General features: G+C 54.7%; 2 protein-coding genes across 2 annotated transcripts in view; one reads left to right on the forward strand and one right to left on the reverse strand.

Moving 5' to 3' along the window:
• The window catches only part of ZNF277 (zinc finger protein 277), a 33,065-nt gene extending 14,842 nt beyond the window's left edge, over positions 1-18,223 (reverse strand). The window contains exon 1 of the mRNA XM_036453688.2: positions 18,100-18,223. Coding sequence (XP_036309581.1) covers positions 18,100-18,190 — 91 coding nt within the window. The 5' untranslated portion in view covers positions 18,191-18,223. The remainder of the gene's footprint in view (positions 1-18,099) is intronic.
• A 271-nt stretch (positions 18,224-18,494) lies between these two features.
• DOCK4 (dedicator of cytokinesis 4) overlaps positions 18,495-19,809 on the forward strand; it is a 170,230-nt gene continuing 168,915 nt past the window's right edge. Inside the window, 1 exon segment of the mRNA XM_036453753.2 lies at positions 18,495-18,819. Within this exon segment, the coding sequence (XP_036309646.1) occupies positions 18,783-18,819 (37 nt within the window). The 5' untranslated portion in view covers positions 18,495-18,782.

Here is a 19,809-nt window from a genome sequence, read left to right on the forward strand (position 1 = left end):
GCAGATTAAAAATAGAAATGACTGTGTGAAATAAAATCAAATTAATCTTTAGTGATACAATGTGTTTCTATAATGTGAGTTTGCCAAGACATATTTAATAGACTAAAGAATGATGTTAGCATAAATATAAATTATATTGGTTAATAGTATTTTTTCCAACAAAACAATGATCTGATGCAATCAGGGTTAGCTTTTGTATTATTTAAAGAAATGAAGAGCAAATTTATCAAAATTCCCAAATATCCCAGGTAAGCTCTTCCTTACAATCAGTAGGGGTGTCGAACTCAATCAGAGAAGGGGCCAAAATCTAAAATCCAGCCTAAATCGCGGGCCGAATGGTTTACTGAACAGTCATAAACTGTCATTGTGATGGAAACGCAGAGAAGTGAAGTGATGACAGCGCGGTGTGGGCCACATTGCAAGGCCTGGCGGGACGGATTTGGCCCTCGGGCCTTGTGTTTGACACATGTGCACTAGAGGCTTCAGCCCCATGTAAGCACACGGAGGTGCTGGGGAGCACTGCTTCCGGTATGGGAAGCACACAGCATTAGGAAGGAGTCTCTTCAGCGAGGTGCTAGAAAAACGCGAACACCTACATAAAAACCCCAAACTAGACACGGTCCGAGCATTTCCTACAGAAATTAACTCAAAACCTGGAAGCAACCGAGGCGCCCTGTAGCCGGTGACGGATGACTGGCCCAGCCACACAGTGGAATACTGCGAGTGCCAAAAGCCAGAAAGCCAGAGAGGAGTCTTAACCACATCCGACTACACGAAAGAAGCCAAGAGTGAGCCCTAAGGTAAAGGTGGCCTCTGGGGATTACGGGGTGTCACCGTAGGTCCATCCTTGGTTCTGGTGAGCGCTGTTGGCCAGGGGGGAGGGGACTATGCACGTGTGGGGTACGGCGTGTATGGGACATCTCTTTATCTCCCTCTCAATTTTGTTGTAAACCTAAAACTGCTCTAAAATAAAAAGCTGAACAATGCAGCACCGGACAGGCAGAGGCTGCGCCCTGAGCCCGTAGTTAACTTGGAGGAACTGTCCCCCAGGCACTGAAGCCCGGAGCTCAGGGAGGCCGGGTCCGGGCTGAATGGGGACCTGAGTCCAGTGTGCACCCAGCGTGCTGCTCTCGGTGCTGGCCTGGGGTGGTCACACAGGCTGAGTAGCTCCCTTGCCCGTCTCCCCACAGGATACAGTTTCTGGGAGTGTAACGGTCATTGGAGCAGGAGCACATGTATGTAACACAGGATTCTCAGGGCAGACACTGGGCAGGTGACCAGCCCGGACTAAGTCCGATAGCAGCTCAACGCTTGCGCTCACAGCCTTAGCGAAGAGCTGGGACCCCGGCGCCGCTGCCGCGCACTGGGAAGTGCTCCCAGCGCTTAGCCAGGAACGCTGCACCTGCAGGCGCGGGGCTCCGCTGCAGCCTGCCCAGCGCAGTTACGACAGCCCGGCACAGGCTCATCAGGCGCCGACCAGTCTCCGCTGCCTGCGCCCGGCCACAGCCACAGCCACAGCCACGGCAGCTTCCTCCACAGCTACCGTCTTATTCCCCCAACGGTGAGAAACAGCACTTGTTTCACCAAAACAGCTCTGTAAACAGTTTAACTGGAAGGGGTTCGTCCAAAAAGACCAAATATAAACCTGCCTTCAGGGAGCTAAAAACACTGCCTGGAAAGAGGCAGACAGTGTCACCAGGCCCCAGGCAGCAGTCTGGCACTGACTCGGAATGAAACCCTGCGATGGGAGAGACGCAGTCTGAAGAGGAGGAAACCCTGAGAGCCCCAGGTCTGACGCGGAAGCCCCTGAGCCATCATATGCTCCCCGAGCAAGCGTCTCAGTATTTAATTACGGCCAGGGGCGCAGGAGTTCTGCTCTTGACTGTAGCAATATTATTTAAATACAGTATAGAGCATTTATTACTTCTCCTTTCTAACTGTATTACTTTTTTATGGACACTGTGCATGGTTAAATCCCTATAAAGTATGCAGTATTATTCATCAACTTTTACAAGCCAAAGTATCCATTTTAAAAAATGCATCAAATTTAAAACAACCATCTCTTAAATGCTAAGCTGTGAAGTTTCTAAATATTTTGTACTAAAAAGCAAAATATATTTTAACAAATATATAACCCTCTATATTATTTACAAAACAATCTCAGAGAGCCCTACCTAGCCGGTTTGGCTGCGTGCTTAACGTGTCGGCCTGCAGACTGAGGGTCTTGGGTTTGATTCCGGTTGAGGGCACGCACCTCGGTTGCAGGCTCAATCCCTTGCCCCAGTTGGGGTGCATGTGAGAGGCAACCAATGGATGTCTCTCTTCCATTGATGTTTCTCTCCGTGTCTCTCTCTCCCCCTTTCACTCTCTCTAAAAATCAATGGAAAAGTGTCCTCGATGAGGATTAAAAAACCCCTAACATGCTCAGAGCTAACTGCATGGAACAAAATGTCATTAAATGAGCTTACTGATACAATGAACATTTTAGCTTTTAATGTGTTAATACAGAAAATGACCGCATGCAGTATCTTTTTCATAAATACACCAGTAATTAAGGCAAATAAACAGATAACCTAAGAAATGGAAACTAAAGATGAAAATTCTTGGCCAGCAGCTTGGCCATTTTAACAACCACAAATCTGGGCAAACGGTCTACAAATATGGCGCAATGATAATCTTTGTTTTATTTAAAAATATTTTTATTGATTTCAGAGTGAAAGGAAGAGGGAGAGAGAAACAGAAACATCAATGATGACAGAGAGTTACTGATTGGCTGCCTCCTGCACACCCCCCACTGGGGATCAAGCCTGCAACCCGGGCCTGTGCCCTGACTGGGAATCAAACCGTGACCTTCTGGTTCATAGGTCGACATTCAACCGCTGAGTCATGCTAGCTGGGCTCAATAATAATCTTTTAAAAGTTTATTGTGTTTTAGTGGAACAGGCGTAAGGCAGGAGCAAGGCAGATGCAGGAGGTGGCACTATGGATGCGGGCGCCCCCAGGGCTGGGGGTAAATCCCACGGTGGACACGGAAAGGCGTGGGTCAGGAAACAGCACATTCTAAGGAGAGCAAGCACATCGCTGGCACTCGTATGCCACAGATGGTGAAGATGAAAGTTTAAAATAGAAGAATAAATGCTTATAGAGGATGAGACTAAACTTTTAGTACAGTGCTTAAAAGACAAGAATTCTAAGATGTTTATTGCCTTCAAGTAAGTCAAAGGATGCTACTTGAAAAGAAAAAGGCTGACTTTATTGGGAACAAAGAGAAGTTCGGGTCACCTTGCTTTAAAAAGTTTTCTATGAGAAATATGCATGTGGAGGCCAGCGAATCAGAGCTCTGTCCAGAGGCTTTGCTGAGAAGAGGATTAAACAAACGAGCTGGGGTCTCTCAGTGGAGAAACGATTACAGAACTGGTGAGAGCAGACCCATTCTAGAGGGGCTGCGAAGGCTGGAGAACAGAGGGATTTGGGCAAAAGGTTACATGTGGCAATACTCCGACAGGAAGCCTGGACATCAGTGAGGGAGAGGTGAACCCCAGGAAATGAGGTTTTATTGTTCCCTGCAATATGAGTGTTCTCATTCTCTTCTCCCACGAAAAGGCTGGATGTCAGGCCCAAGTGATCGCCTTTCCTATCTGATAGCCGAAGACACAAACAGAGAGACATGTAGGCATCCAAGACACCCACCATCAGCTCTTCACGGGACTTAACAAATTCCTCTCGCATCCTCTTCTTTCTAAGCCAGAAAAGCAAATGGCTGTCTGTGAGGGCAAGCAGACTTACAGCTGGACTCTGGGTGTGTTACCGGGGATCAAGCCTCAAACCTGGCCTGTGCCCTTGACGGGGAATCGAACCATAGCCTCCGGTGTGGAAGGAGAACGTCAAAGCTCATTCCCCCGCAGCCGCCTGGTTAAAGCCGAAGACAACAGGTACCGAGGACAGAGGGAAGCCAGGCTTCCATGCGGTGTCAGAAAGGGCCTTTAACACCTGTGAGGCTGCCCGGCAGTGTGGCTCAGTGGGTGAGGGCCCACCTAAGAACCAGGAGGCAATGGTTCGATTCCCAGTCAAGGGCACAGGCCATGAGTGAGGCTCGATCCCCAGCAGGGGACGTGCAGGAGGCGGTCGATGGAGGATTCTCTCCCACCATTGAGGTTCCTCTCTCTCTCTCCCTAACCCTTCCTCTCTGAAATCAATAAAAATACATTAAAAAAACAACAACAAAAAACACCAAACACAAACCAGCCTGGGCAGCTGCTTCCTGCCTGGAGCGGCGGCTGGGGTGTCCCCCAGCGGCTGGGGCAGAGCCGGGGTGGAGACCCCGGAGGCGTTCCATTAGAGGCGGCAGCAGCGGTCAGTGGCCGAGCGTCCCAGGCTCGAACCTCGCGGTTCTGTGACTGGACATGAAATGACATGGACAATCCACCACGTCCGGAAGGAACTGTTAAGGAGAGAAAAACTGCCCTGTGGCTGGCGGAAGCGGGAACAGCGCCACCAGGCGGCCGGCCTGCCGCTTCCACCTGCCCTCTGCCAGCCTGCCTCCTTTCTCTGCAGCTCTTCTCGCCCCGTATTCGGGAGGCTGGCGCATTCCTCACACTCCACTCATTGCACTCCACTGGCAAACGTAACCGAAAGTCGTGAAGGGGAACTAGCCTAACCCCTGCCCTGAAATAACTGCCCGAGGCCAGCAGGAGCGAGGCTTCCTCAGGACTCCTCCTGCTGTAATTACATGACCTCCATCTCACCATGAGAGTGATTAAGTGCTTCTAGAAATTAGGCAAAAGTGTGCGAAATGTGTTTTGAGAGACTTAGTGGCACGGGAAAGTATTCAGGAAAAATTATGCAATTGTGATTATACTATGATCCCATATTAAAAAAATATGTAACGTGTTTTGAAACAAAGGGAAGTACAATCAAAGAAAGCAACGGGCGAGGCTGAAGGGGAGGGCTGGCTCCCTTCCTCCTTTCCAAGGTTAGCCACTCCGGAAGCGGACGCTTCTCAGCAGCCTGCCCAGGGCACAGCGCCTGCCCAGGGCACAGCGCCTGCCCACTTGGCCCTCAGTTTCAAAGGCAGTTTCCCCTAATGTACCTGTGTTGTGTTTTGAATCGCTGGGTGCTTAGATATTACCTGCTGACTTGGACTGGGGCCACTGTCTAACATTGTTTTTCCTCTTTTCTATGAAGAACGTGCTGGAGGCTGAAGTCCAAATCATGGAGACTCAGCCTGTGGAGCTGTAACTTCCGTGCGTGCACCCACACCACTTATCCCGTCTTGGTTTCTCTAACGAAGCCCCCAACATCACACTCTCCTAAAACTTTGCCCTTCCTTCCTTCCTTCCTCCCTCCCTCCCAGCTTGCCTCCCTCCCTTCCTTTTCTTTTAAATAAAAGTCCCTTTGGACACTGCAAACAAAACCATGAAAAGCAAACTGATAGAAAAAACTCACCAGATACTGTCTCTAGAATTATAATTCCTAAAGTAGCTTTTTTAGTAGTTAGCTAAATTTTACAAAATGCACTTAAAAAGAAAATCTTTGGAAAGCTTTGTGACTCACTTTCCTTCCTGCACACGTGAGAGCGCTGCCCCCTCCCCGGAGTCCCCGCTGTGCCGGCATCAGGGCAGCCTTCACGCAGGACACAGATCTGCTCACATGTGGAACACCAGGGCAGAAAACCCTGCCACTCAGCCTTTTATAACCCAGGCCAGAAAAACAAATCTTGATTTAGCTTGATGCCTGCAAAAGTAAAAAATTCACTGAATCTTATTTTATTGTATTTGGGGATAAGGAAGCAGACTCAGAGCATCTGCTGGTTTGTTAAATGTCTTTCTAATGACTTGCAGTTGAGTAAGTGACTTCGTTAGCAACCAGCCTGGCTATTATCTCTTTAACAGACAGCTGACATCAGGAGGGAGAACAGGAGGATCTCACAGAGCACAGAACAATGTGGGTGCCGGGCCTCCGGGAAATACTATCAGACGGAAAGGAGCTAAGAACTTGGATTCTGATTTGCCAACGTGCTCACGAGGGAAGTGGACATTTATGATGATGTGTTTTCCCCAAATACCACCACGGCCGGTGGCAGCGTGGGGTAAATGTGTACGTGAAAATGTTCACTGACCCACAGAAAAAATACTTCTTGTGCCAAAATACAACACAAAGATGTATAGGACTTTCTACATAAAGGCTAAAGGTTTCCCCATAGACAGCCAGATATTTTAAAAACTTCCTATTTGAAGTTTACCCAACTTGAGAAACAGACAAGTCAGTCCTCATCTATCGCACATGTAAACAATCAGGATACGAAAAGCACACAGTAAAACGAGCTAGCAGAAGCCCTGGCTGTGGCGGTGTTGTCCTGTGGGTCTCCCTCCTGTGCATCCCCGGGTGCCTGGTGAGCACAGAGCACTGGGCGCCCCCGAACCACTGATGCAGCAGGGCTGGCTGTGGCCTGCGACCCTGTATCTCTAACAAGCTCCAGAGCATCCTGAGGACAAGGCGTCACTGACACAGGGTGTGGTGTGGGGGAGGAGGGCTGGTGTATCATCTTCAAAAAGTGCCTGTGAGTGAGACCCCATTTCTAGTGACAGTTTGGGGAAGCGAAGTCTGATCACGGGAAAGGCCCCAGTACCAGCTTCTCCTGAGGGAAGGAGATAATACATGCCAGGGCGGTTCACGGCGAGTTAACAGAGAGGCTCTGTGGGAGCGCCCAGGATGCCGGCTTCATTAGCATTATCCAGCGTTGCTATGGGGACCAACCCAAGAGGAGTCAGCGGTACACAGAAAACGAGGAGAGAGGAACCGATGAATTAAAAACACAAAACACCTGAACGGTTCTGAGAATAGAAAGCAAGCCATGGCCTACATCCTGGCATTAGTTCTACGAATTAAGGTAAATATTCTGAACAAAGAGCGGGGGCCACACTCAGCTCTCCATCTTCAGAAGGTGAACGCTCCCTCTGCCATCCAGGAGGAAGCTTTTCGGAGGAGAGGGGCGGAGGCGGCAGGTGTGACAGGGCCCTGGGGACAGGGAGGGAGGAGCACAGGTGGGTGGCTGCCTCTGTGTTTCACGAAGAAGCTGGGAAGAGCCAGAGAAGAAGGGATAACTGGAGAACAAGCACCAATCCTCTCCCTCCTCCCGTCAGCCCCCATCACCTCAGTCCCTGGGTCACAGCCCGGTGCCTCCCGTCCTGCTTTCTCACTCATCGCAGCCGGCTGCCCGCTCCCCAGCTCACCCGTAATGTCTTCCTCTCCTCGTCTTCTCTCCACACTCAGACGGCTGTGTTCCTTTGTACTTCTCGCCTGCTCCCTCCTTCCCAGCTACTCAAATCCCACCTCCACACCCACTTGCGAGGACTCCCAGGAGGAGCTTCCCCGCCTGGTCGGATAGAAGTGCCCTCGCTCACTCGTGCACATGAGTAAATGCAGGGCTTTTATCCGTGACCCCGAGGGCTCGGTCCCAAGGGGAGCCCTGGATGAAGGGACAGCCAGTGATGGCTCCTTGGGCCTCCCCCATCGTCTTCAACTGACAAGGCCTAGCTTTGGTGGGTTTTATGTGTCGAGATTCAGTGTAAGATAATTTGGAAAATGGTTCCATCGCTTAAAAGGAAGATTGAGAAATGCTGCTCTCTAACCTACAAGTCACCTGTCACTCAGTGAAATACCAGTACTGCCCTTCTGCTCTCCCAGTCTACATTCTGCTCCGTTAAGTGACACTGGAGTCTCCTTAGAATTAATGAGCTCCTCGATCTTCTCCCGTTCTGGGCGCAGCGCTCAGGAAAGGAGTGCTCTGTTGACTGGTGCGCCTTGAATCCATTTCCCATACGACCTGGCAGGTTCACGCTGAGGGGCTGGGACCGAGGGGCGGGACACAGTGCTCCTCCCGAGTCGTCCTTGCATTTCGGAGGCCGCCCTAGCGCGGGTGTGGAGCGAGTGGACGGTACGGACGGGGCTTCGGGACGAGCAGCACAGCAGAGGGTCGGCATCTCCAGCGCCCCTCCCTCCTCACGGCACCCACACCGGCGGAGCACTGGGGGACCCACTGGATGCAGACCTCACATCTCCATCTGCCCACGCCTGTGGGGTCTCCATAACTGGGTACCTCGGTGCACACACACACGCTTTGCTGGACCACACGCACTGCAGGAACCGTTATCTGTGCTTTCCCGGTCGCATCTCTCAGGAAACGCACAGGGAATGAGCCGCTCGCAAGGCGGCCGCTCCCTCTGGATGACAACGGCATCGGAGAGGCAGAGTGAGCCGCTGCAGCCTGGGGAGGACAGGCGAGGGGTGCCCTGTGAGCGGAGGGGCAGGCAGCTTGGACGGGACACTCCTGGAGGAGGAGCCCGGACCTGACGTCTGTACGAGGGACTTTGGAGGCTCTATGCTAGCCATTCGACATCAAATTTCAGTAGAAAAAGCCTTGGTCCCTTGTTGTATAAATCTAATCAAGGGTTTTCTTCTAAATCAAATAATTAGAATCTGAAGTGGGAAATGAGGAGGGCTTTCGCAGAGACGGCGTTCTTGTTGGCCAGCGTGGGCTGAGCCTGTGTTTCTCTCAGGCCTCCTTCGACACCAAAAGCGAACAGGATGCCGAGCCCGCGCCACAACGCCTTGTCCAAGGTCCTCGCGTCTGCGAACGCGCTTCTCCGGGGAAGGCGAGGGTCTGGGGTTTGGGGGCTCACATGGCTGCTGTGAGCTGGCCAAGGTCAGGACACACTGTGGACTTGACCCTTAGGACCTCAGATGGGGCCTCATTTGGAAACGGTCTTTACAGAGCTAATCAGGTTAAAATGAGGTCAGTGCAATCACAAGCCAGCTGTGTGCTGTCCTGACACACGGGACAGACATGCAGGAAGGCTGTGTGAGGGGACAGCGGAGGTCGGGATGTCTCCCGAGACTTTACCCCTAATCACGCCGACTCCTAATCCCTATCCAATCCCAGGGCTCATTATTCGCTTTTAACACCACCCGTAGGCCTTTCAGGTGTGACCTGATGGCACAACGGCTTTGAAATCGCTTCAGTGAGGAGGGAGACAAAGACATTGTTGGTGGCAGGCCCTGGACACGCAGCCTCTCGCCACGGGAGGAAGCAGCAGAGTGCTGAAGCGGACACTGCCCTTCCTTCCTCACTGTTTGGTCTGTTTTCTGAAATAACAGACTAGATCCCCCACCCCATGCCACTGCCTGTCTCAGGAACACACACAGCTCTTAGGAAGGAATACGTAAGGTACACTGTACACTGATTGAATGAGAAATCCTTTGAATTAGAAAAGTTCTGTTGTCTTGATCCCAATGCACCATGTAATATAGTACCTTACTGATGTTCGCTTGTTTCAGAAATGAGAAATGTCATACGTACTAAAGAAAATTAAAAAAAGAGTAAAAACATTCATAAACAATCAAGTAATCTAATAAAATAACCCATCAAACTGGAAGAAAGCACTCCCTCCTGGGTAATGGTGAGACAGGAAGGAACAAAAAAGTATTGTGAAAAATTGCATGTAGGACCAGATGGCATTCTTCGGAGACCTCCAAGTAAATGAGCTACTCTGAAAGAAAAGGAAAAAGCAGCTCCTCATTAAAAAGGCGTACTACACAGAAAGGTAAAGAAACCGGCGAAGCAGCACTTGCAGTAGATACGTACACATGTCTTCAATAAGAGACAAATTATAGCACATACCAGCATTTCCCCTTTCTGGCTTATCAGACTAAACTTCACCCCAATTAATACATCAATAGTTTAAAACAGTTTACGGAGAGCACGCGCACGCACACACACACAGTTTTAAAGACACACAATCACTCCTCCGAATGCTGCGGCCTGTCTGGAAGCTCTGCAGGGGATCTGCAGCACCTTTCTCCACTCCCTGGCCATGGGCACAGACTTCCTGTCCCGCTACAGTGAGGATCGCTGCGATGAACACGGGGCTCGTGTATCTTTTGAGCTAGTGTTCCTGTTCTTCAGATACACGCCCACAAGTGGAATCTGGGGGTCAGATGGAAGTTCTAGTCTTAATATTTTGAGGAACCTCCATGCCGTTTTCACAGTGGCTGCACCCACTCACCCTCCTACCAGCAGTGTACAGGGGCTTCCTTTCGCCACATCCTCTCCAACACTTGTTATTTCCTGCCTTTTTGATCATAATGATTCTAACAGTGACACCGCATTTATTTTGAGAATCCCAAAGAAATGGAGACCAGCCAGCTGTGAATGAAACTACAATGGCTAACTAGAAGTTAGCAACAATGGTCCTATGAATCTCCTCCGAGCTGTTGGAATAAACCTTCACTAAGAAACTCTGCCACCACTCTAGCTGGTTTGGCTCGGTGGATAGAGCTCCGGCCTGCGGATTGAAGGGTCTTGGGTTCGATTCCAGTCAAAGGCATGTACCTTGGTTGCAGGCACATCCCCAGTAGGGGGTGTGCAGGAGGCAGCTGATCAATGTTTCTCATCGATGTCTCTAACTCTCTATCTCTCTCCCTTCCTCTCTGTAAAAATCAATAAAATATATTTTAAAAAGAAAAAAGGAAGAAACTCTGCCACCCACAGCGCTGTGGCTTCTGCCTGCACTCAGCATTTCAGCAGTAAACAGCGCTACAGAAACGGACACTTCTGCCGCCGCCGCCACACAGGAGCCAGCGGGAGCTGAGAGAAGCATGTGAATTAAACTTTCACAGCCTTAAATCATGCAGGAACCGGGTAGGGTTCCCCCAGGAAGAAGGACCTCCGATCGAGGGCACTGGAACGGCAGGAAAAGCGGTTCCTGGGGACACTTTCCCTGTCCATCGTTCTATTTCCAAACCTTAGTCACACAGCATGGAAGGGACCCCGGAATACAGAACAGAAGACACCGATTGGAAGAGTGCAGCTGCGTATCTGGCTAACGTGGCTCTGCGGACACGATTACGGCTGCAGTGGTACCGTGGACATCTAAGCGCTCCGGCTGCTGGTGGACGGGCCATGCTGCCTAGGCGAGGCCACACGCCCCGGCAGAGCAAACAGCTGGCTGTGGTTCCACTGGGGCGCTCTCCCTCTGTGGCTGCTCTGCAGGAAGGCTTCCAGGCACCAGGGCAGCAGGAGGGCTGAGGGTGAGGCAGCGGCGGTGTGACAGCCCGGGGTGAGCGATGTGTGGATGGAGCTGCTGGGACCCTCTCTGCTCTTACCCCATAGGAAGTGTTAATACGGGAGATTTGAGGAAAAGGGAGTGCAGTCAAGTAGTTGGGAAACTGCAATTGAATGTCTCTTGGACATTCACACAAATTGACCCGCTGAAGTCCTGAGACAAGGAAGTTATGCAACTTGGTGGAACTCCGTGTTTGCAGAGTATCTGGACATGAAGACTCCTTTGTTTTATATAACACCTTGCTGCCTGTAAGTCTGAGTCCTGTTCTTGAAAGCACCAAGGCCTACTACATTTCTACTAGGTCTCCCTCTCTCTCCCTCCCCAACCCGACTTCACAGGAGGCGAACACCACCAGTGAGAACACGGCTCCTATGAAAACGTCTCCGAGCGCACCGCAGAGATGAGCTGCTGCCCAGGCCGCCGCCCGAAGGCTTCCTGCTTCCCTCTTCCCCAGCTCGAGCAGGTGCACGCGCGCGGTCAGAGCACGCTGGGTCCGTGGATGAAAGGGGACAGCACTGCTCTACTCACACCAGAACTACGGATGCCGGCGGGCAGCATGTTAAAGGGGAGGTGTTAACGGTGCAGATCTAACCTGTCTGTCAGCTTCTTTCACCAGGAAGATCCAGAACAGCCCCTTCCTCTGAGCATCAAATTGCACGGCGTCCACGGGTCAGGAGCAGGACGTCCAGGGGTCAGGAGCAGGACGGTGCTATCGCTTTCTGCTGAGGATCGTGTTACAGCCGCTGGCTCCTCAGGAAGGACGGGCATCTCTCCCTTCTCTCTCCTTCACATTTTATTAGCTTTCCATCGAGCTTCCTGCTCTAATTCCCCTTTCCTGAGGCTGCTCTTCAGCAGAGCATGTCCGAGGGCCACATACGTCTTGCTCTCTCTTGTTGAACGACATGGCATGGATGGACTGATGAGTACATGACCGACATCTAGCGCTGCATTTGATTCAGGGTACATGGAACCCCTTACTTAGCTCTGTCTCTGTCACGTGGATGGTCCTGCACATTTCTGCCTGGAACAGCTCTGTGTGCAGTTCTTCCATCTCCCCTTTAGGCCACGTGATCACTGATGGCAAGGCCTACCTGTATTCTTCTGCTTCTACAACACAGACGCTGCCCAGAACATCCAGTTAATACAAATTTCTGCAAAACCCTAGCCGGTTTGGCTCAATGGATAGGGTGTTGACCTGTGGATTGAAGGGTCCCAGGTTCGATTCCAGTCAAGGACACATGCCCAGGTTGCGGGCCTGACGCATGATTCTCTCATCATTGATGTTTCTCTCCCTTCCTCTCTGAAATCAATAAAAATATATTTTAAAAAATTCTGCGTGAGCTGTCTCAGTTCTATCAATAGCTTTACGGATTTGCACTGTCTGTTAAAAATCGGAAAGGCGAGGGACTGGGTCAGAGGGGATCATCCTGATGGCCTAACCATACTCCCTCCCTTGGATTAGGAGACCCCCCAAGTCGTCCACTGCTGTGGTTCCACCAGTTTCCTAACTCTTCATGCCTGATCGGTATCCCCCACAGGGGCAACTAACTCTTAAGAGCACGCCCGGATGTGTATGTTTCCTCACGAACTGGGACAGGCATGCTGGGGGCTGCCTGGTGTCAACCCACCTTCACCTTCCTCTGCTGATATTTGGGGGAAAAGGATGTTACTGTAAGGAATTCTCTCGCAGACAAACCAGGAAATGGTATCACAAGTGCAGGGAACTCGGCTCACATCAGTCAGCCAGAAGCAGGAGTGAGACTTACACAAAAAAAAGACTGTCTTTGAGCCACGTCCCAGGCCCAGGGGGGCGGTCGGGTCACACCGCTTCCTTCACGCGGGCGTGTGCTTCCAGAGCTTCGGAAGGGGGTCGTGAACTGGCTGCTGCTCTTCCAGCACCTCCCAGCCTTCCCTCCGCCCTGGCCGTCAGCTGCAGGGCCACCGCCCAGACTGAGGCCTCCGCCCAGACTGAGGCCGCCCACCTCTGGGTTCCTATCAGGCCAGGCTCAGCTATTATCTGCTTTGTTATGGTAATTGGGATGAGCCGATACGAAGTGTTTTCTTTCCTAATTGGCTCTTACTGGTGAATAGCAGCTTGTTACATAACAGAAGATTGTGTTAAATAACCACAATTACAATTCTGAGGGCTTTCTTTAAAAAACACACACAAAACCCCCAACACACCACAATCTAAGTGTTCAGATAGAAACACTAAGGAAACTTAGAGCCTCCGGCCTCGCTTGGGGAGGTTCAGGTTTCAGTTAAGGAGGAACAGGAACCGGACAGCCTGAGGGAACGGGGACAGAGCGGTTTTTCCTTCCCTTTAAAACAAACACACTTACAGCTGGCTGTGCGCCCAGGCAGTGCCTAGAGGACGGGCCTATGGACCATTCCCCCCGTGTGAGCGGGACACACAGGTTCTCCCCGCGGCTCCGCCCCCACCCCCGCCCTGACACACGGGGGAGGCCTCAGCACAGAGCGCCAGCCCTAGTGCCACACCACTGGCCCTGTCCCAGGACACGCGAGGCATACAAGCATGGCAGGCGGGGCTTGGCACCAGCTACCGCTCACAGAGGAGAGCTCCCCAGCATCAGCGTGAGGACAACACCTCCTTTCCAATGTCTCCCCCGAGGGCCTACAGGTCACCGCCACAGGAAACTAAAGGATGCCCTGGAGGAGGCCCTTCAGGCCCGCACACCAAACCACCTGGACGAGGTTTCTACAGACCAGGTTTCTACGACTCTTTCTCTTCATGACACCCTCTGGCCTGTACCCCGCAAGGCCCCCTGATGTGGACGACCCCCAGAGCTTCCTGCTGACTCGGCCTGCAGTGCGCGCCTGCTGGGGAGCCGGGCGCTGGGTGTGCGGGCGCTGGGTGGGGAGTAGGGAGGGGGTAAGGGGACAGAGACATGTAAAGAGGCTTTCCCGGCACATAGTTGCAATTCTAGCGCCGGGAGCTCGGCAGACAGTCTGACAACCCCCAGATTCCCCGGATGCCCGAAGCCCACGCAGTTATCCCCACACATTCCTGAGCCTCCCCTGGGCCACCCCACCCCTGACATTGCTCCCCCAGTGCGGAGCCGAGAGCTCAATCAACTAGGTTATCTTCACTCTGAAGGCAGCTGGCAATTACCGGGCTGCTCTATGACAGGGACCACGCCGGGCTTCCATCAGTCACTGTAAAGCAGGCATTACATCCACGCTTCCACACGTTAGCAGCATGGGCAGTACACGCATGCGACACAGCTCCTCAGTGTCAGAGCTGACACTGACATGGTTTCTCCAGGACGGGGGTCTGCGTCCTCTGTCCACTGTCCTGTCAAACAAACGTGCTGGAAAGAGCTGCATTATAAGTTCGGTGAATAAACCTCAAACCGACCTGACCCTGAGCTTAGATGAGCACCACGGACACCAGTAACACAAAGCTTGCCCCCAGCAAGCGCACTGTCTCCGGGTGGTCGCGCTGCCAACCAAACCCGTCTGAGGATGCCGGTGCGGTCAGGGAGACCTGGGCCGGGAGCAGGGCGCTGGAGGTGGGACTGGGACAGAAAGTTAGACCTCGAACGCCACCCGAGCTTGGCCCTCACTCCACAGCAGGAGCGCAGCCTGAGGATGTGACGTGGAGCCACGGAGACATGTTCACTTCAGAGCAGGGATCACAGGAGGGGGCTCAGCCAGGGAGAGCAAGGGGAGGGCTTTGCAAGGGTCCAGCAAGGCCAGTTCTGGCCGGACATGTATTAAACACTCATGAGAGGCGTTGTGCGGGGGGGCACAGCTCGGGGTGGGGGACACAGCAATTCGGCCGTGATGGTGAAGGTTACAGAGAGAGCAGTGGCTGAAGGGAGGACAGAAAACAGATTCAAAAGGTCCTTTCAGGCAGAGAAACAATACCAGGTAACAGATCAGACTGGGCCTGAGGGTGAGACAGGGATCAAGGAACTCCCAGGGTTTCCAGCCAAGGCCTCAAGCTCTTCACTGAAACAGGGAACACAGACCCAGGAGCTGACATCACCTGTGACCCCCTTCCTTTCAGACACTATGGGTGGGCCAGCATCCGCAGGGGAAGGCCGCTGTCAGAGCACTGCACAGGGAGACGCAGCACCAGCCAAAGGGTCCCGAACGAGCTGTCAATTAGGAAGCTACAGATGTCCTACCTTATTCATTAGATGCACATTCTAACTGAAAACAGCAAAAGAAGAAATATCAATAACACATCCCACGTGTGAGAAATGGTGAGCTTATTTACTACCTTCCTTTAAAAAAAATATGTTTTTATTGATCTTTTAGAGAGAAACTGAGAGGGATAAGAGATAGAAACATGGATGGGAGAGAAATATCATCAATTGACTGCTCCTGCACACCTCTCCTGGGAATCGAGCCTGCCACCCCAGCATGTTCCTGACCGGGAATCAAACCAGTGACCTCTTGGTTCATGGGTTGATTGATGCTCAACCACTGAGCCACCCCGGCCGGGTATTTACTAGCTTTCTTAATTTGGGGACAATGTGAAATCTTGGCTGCTGTTCCAATGGATGGAGAGCAGTGTCATGCAAGACTGGAGACTTCCCTGCAGAGGGAGGAGCTCGGGAAGTGGGGCATATGTGACATTTCCCACACGTGTGACCTTTGCTGCGCAACACTGGGACTCACAGTGATAGAGCCCTCGCTGAGCTGCAAGGGTTTCTATAAAAAGACTCCCGGGCCCCTCCGTCCCAGGGTATTAAACACGCAGATTGCCACTTTAATTAAAGCTAGAGGAAAACCTCTTTAAAGAGGCCACTTCCAAAAAAGTAATGATTTTATGGGGGAAAGACTTAGTTGAAAACCTAAGTGGTTGTTTAACAACAACAAAAAATAAAAAATAATATATATGAATATGCCTCCAAAAATCATTATTTCCAATTCAAATCTGTATCACTTTGCATGCTTTGAAGAGAACTGGATAATGTCTCAGAATGATACATGGGTTATAAGCTTTTCCTTATAAGAACAACATAAAAACCAACCAGTAAGCTCTCCCACCGACTGCTACAAACTAGGGTGAACTCGGAGCAGTTCTGGGCCAGGGTGCGGAATTTTTTTTAATGTTACAGATGCTGCAAATTCTTTGCTGCTCAATACTTTTGTTGCAAACAAATTAGAGCCTAAAATTAAGATTTCTATCAGTTTCTCAGTTCTACCTACTAGTCATTTAAACATGGTCATGGACTGATGAGGATACGGGGGAAATCTCATGTACTCCTGGGGGGAAGACACACTGATACCTTTCAAGAGAAAGATCTGACATCTACCAAGATTTTTAACATGTGTAACCTTGACCCAGTAATTTGTAAAGAAACATTCCCCTAGTGGCCAAGGATACATATTGTATATGAGGCTACATCATTCCCTAAAAACTAAAGCCCAACTACATATATGCACATGAGAACGAGCCGGCTCAGGTAGGGCACACCCACTCTCTATGGAGTACCGTGGGCACAGCCCTTTGTTTTATTTTATTTTATTTATTTATTTAAATATATTTTATTGATTTTCAACAGAGAGGAAGAGAGAGGGATAGAGAGCTAGTAGCATCGATGAGAATCATCGATCAGCTGCCTCCTGCACACTCCCCCACTGGGGATGTGCCCGCAACCAAGGTACATGCCCTTGATCGGAATCGAACCTGGGACCTTTCAGTCCACAGGCCGACGCTCTATCCACTGAGCCACACCGGTTTCGGCTAAAAGAGGCACTGAAATAATGGAGGGCCAGGTGCTTAGTTCCATCCACGGAAGTGACTGCACTTTATCCTTGCACCGCTCGGAAAAAATTTACGATGAAATGTCAGTTAAAATGGGAAAACAGTGACAAAGAACGAACAAAAAAAACCCTCAACAGGAGTTGAGAACCAAATTGAAACCCAAAGCAATTTCATTACAAAAAGATTACTTCCTGTGCTTAATTACCCATCAGGGTCAAGAAGATAAGGGATAATGATCTCCCCAACACCTGGAGGGTGGGGGGCGGCGGCGGGGAGGGCAGGAGATGGACCAAAGGTGAAAGGACGGGGCTGGGAACCCTAAAGACAACCCCCTACCGTTCAGGGCGTGGGCACTGACCTCTGCGGCGGGTCAGGCAGAGCCACAGCAGCTGGCATCTTCAGAACCGCCTTCCCTCCCGCGTGCGGATGCCCTCTCCCTTCCCTCCACCCCAAGGACCACGCCGGCCCCACCTCAAACCCTAACCACCAGGGCCCCCGGCCACCAGGGAGGCGGGAGGCGGGAGGCGGGAGGCCCGCCGTGCCCGCCCGAGGCCGCTCCCCCGGCACCTGGCACATCTGCAGACGGGACGGCAGTGGCCAGTCTGCACCTGGAAGTCAGCCGGAACCGCCCCTCTGCCTCCCCAGGTCACACCGAGCGAAGAGGCGGGGCCCGGGAGCCGCCAGCCCCGGAGGGACGACCGCCCGCAGGCGAACCGGGGGGACCCGCACCCGCCCGGCAAAACGCCGCGCCCGGAGCTCCGCACGCCCGGCGGCCGCGAGGCCGAGCCACCCCTTCTCCCTCCCCCCTTCACTCCCGCACCCCGGCCGCCGCGAGGCCGTGCCACCCCTTCTCCCTCCCCCCTCCACTCCCGCACCCGGCCGCCGGGAGGCCGGGCCACCCCGTCTCCCCCCCTCCACTCCCGCACCCGGCCGCCGGGAGGCCGGGCCACCCCGTCTCCCCCCCTCCACTCCCGCACCCGGCCGCCGGGAGGCCGGGCCACCCCGTCTCCCCCCTCCACTCCCGCACCCGGCCGCCGGGAGGCCGGGCCACCCCGTCTCCCCCCTCCACTCCCGCACCCGGCTGCCGGCGTCCACGCGCACCGCCGGGCCCGCCCTCGGCCGCCTCCCGCCCGTGCGGCTCCAGAGCCGGCGGCTCCCGGGTCCGCGCGGCGGCCAGCGGCATCCCGGCCCACGAGGAAGGCGCAGACCCCGCGCCTGGGGCACCGGACTCACCCTCGTTACTGACAGCCCCGGCTCCGCCGCGACCGCCGTCACCGGCTTCCCCGCCTCCGAGCGCAGCCCCGGGGGCCCTGGGAGCCGCCATGCCGCCGCCGCCGACAGGGAAGGGGAGGGCCGCGGGGCGGGGCGGGGCGGTTCGGACGGGAACCAATGCGAGAGCGACTGGGGATGCACGCCCCCTCAAAGTGACGTTTCCTCCACGCCCACGTCGTGCCGTCACTCTCTGGACCAATAGAACGCGGCGAGCGGAACCTAATCCCCGCCCCTAATAGGTCAGATCACGCCCCCTTCCGGAACGGGGCGGCCCAGAACTACAATTCCCAGCGTGCCCCGGGGCGCAGGGCCGGGAGGGCGGGGGCGGGGGCGGGAGCGGGAGCTGGCGGGCGGGCGGGGGTGCGCCCGCGGGTGCCCCGGCGTGTTCGCTTAGTTCAGTGAATCAGAACAATGACTGCGCCGCCGCCGGGTCGCCGCGAGCGCGTCCGACTGTGAGCGGCCGCCCCGGCGTAGCGGCAGGCGGCGCAGCCCGGGCCGCGCGGTGCCAGCGCGGGGCTCGGGAGCCTGCAGCGCGCCCGGCGCCCGCCGCGCACCCCTCGGCGGCTGTGCATTGGGATCCGGAGCCGGAGCTGGAGCGGGGCCGCGGGCAGGACGCAGCCCGAGCGCCCGCGCCCTGTCCAGCCATGTGGATGCCCACGGAGCACGAGAAATACGGCGTGGGTGAGTGTCCGCGGGCCGCGGGCATCCCCGCGGGCCGGGCCGGTGCGCGCACGCCGCGTCCTTGCCCCCGCGCCCCGCGCGCCCCGCCGGCTGCCAGCGCCTCTCCCCGCTGGCCTCGCGCCGCGGGCTGGTGCTCCGGGGGCGCCGGCCTCGGGGCGTGCGGTGCGCGCCGGGGTCTCGCCCCGCAGCGCCCGGGGGGCTCGGACTCCCGGCGGGGACGGGGGCGGCGCGCGGCCAGCCGCCCGCTGCGGGCTCCGCCTGCGGAGTTTGGGAGGCGACGCGGCGCGAGTGTCAAGTTGGAGGAGGAGGAGGAGGGGGTGGCCGGCGTTCCGCTTCTTCCTTCCCCTTCGTCCCCGCCGCGGCCGTGGGCCGGGACCGTGGTTTCCCAGATTGGAGAGAGAGAGGAGGCGAGAGCCGCGGGCCGCCCAGCGGACACCCCTCCCCGAGGGGAGGCGCGGACCTCCGCTCTGGAGCCCGCGGACAGCCCGAGCCGGGCCGGCGCCTTCTCCTCGGGTCCCTCCTCCTCCCCCTCCCCCCGGACCCCCGGTGCGGGGGCTGCGTCCTGGGGCGGGGGCGCAGGACTGTGCTCCTCTGCGGGCCCCCCTCCGCGATCGGAGGGCCGGTGTTCGGGGGTGTCCTCACTGGCGGGCGCCCTCCGGCCGGCCGGGCGTCTGGGGGGCGGTGCCAGGGTCCCGGCTCGGGAAGCCTGGCCCCCGGGAGCCCGGGCCCCGCTGGCAGCAGGACCGGCCGGCCCAGCCCCGGGTCCCGCTGGCCGGGCAGGGGGCCGGGGCGCGCGGCGCTGCGCGAAGGTGAACAACAAAGGACATCAGCGCTGACGGATGAGCCGGCTCCCCGCTCTCTCCCGCCTCCTCCTCCCGCGGCGGCCCGCGCGGCTCCCGTTTCCGCGGCTCCATGTCCGCGGGGTCCCGCTCGCCCCTCGGCCCCCTCGGCGGGGACTCCCTGCGAGACGGGACCGGTGCGGAGCCTGCG

The sequence above is a fragment of the Pipistrellus kuhlii genome, unplaced genomic scaffold (genome assembly GCF_014108245.1).
Source record: "Pipistrellus kuhlii isolate mPipKuh1 unplaced genomic scaffold, mPipKuh1.p scaffold_m20_p_26, whole genome shotgun sequence".
Taxonomy (NCBI): domain Eukaryota; kingdom Metazoa; phylum Chordata; class Mammalia; order Chiroptera; family Vespertilionidae; genus Pipistrellus; species Pipistrellus kuhlii.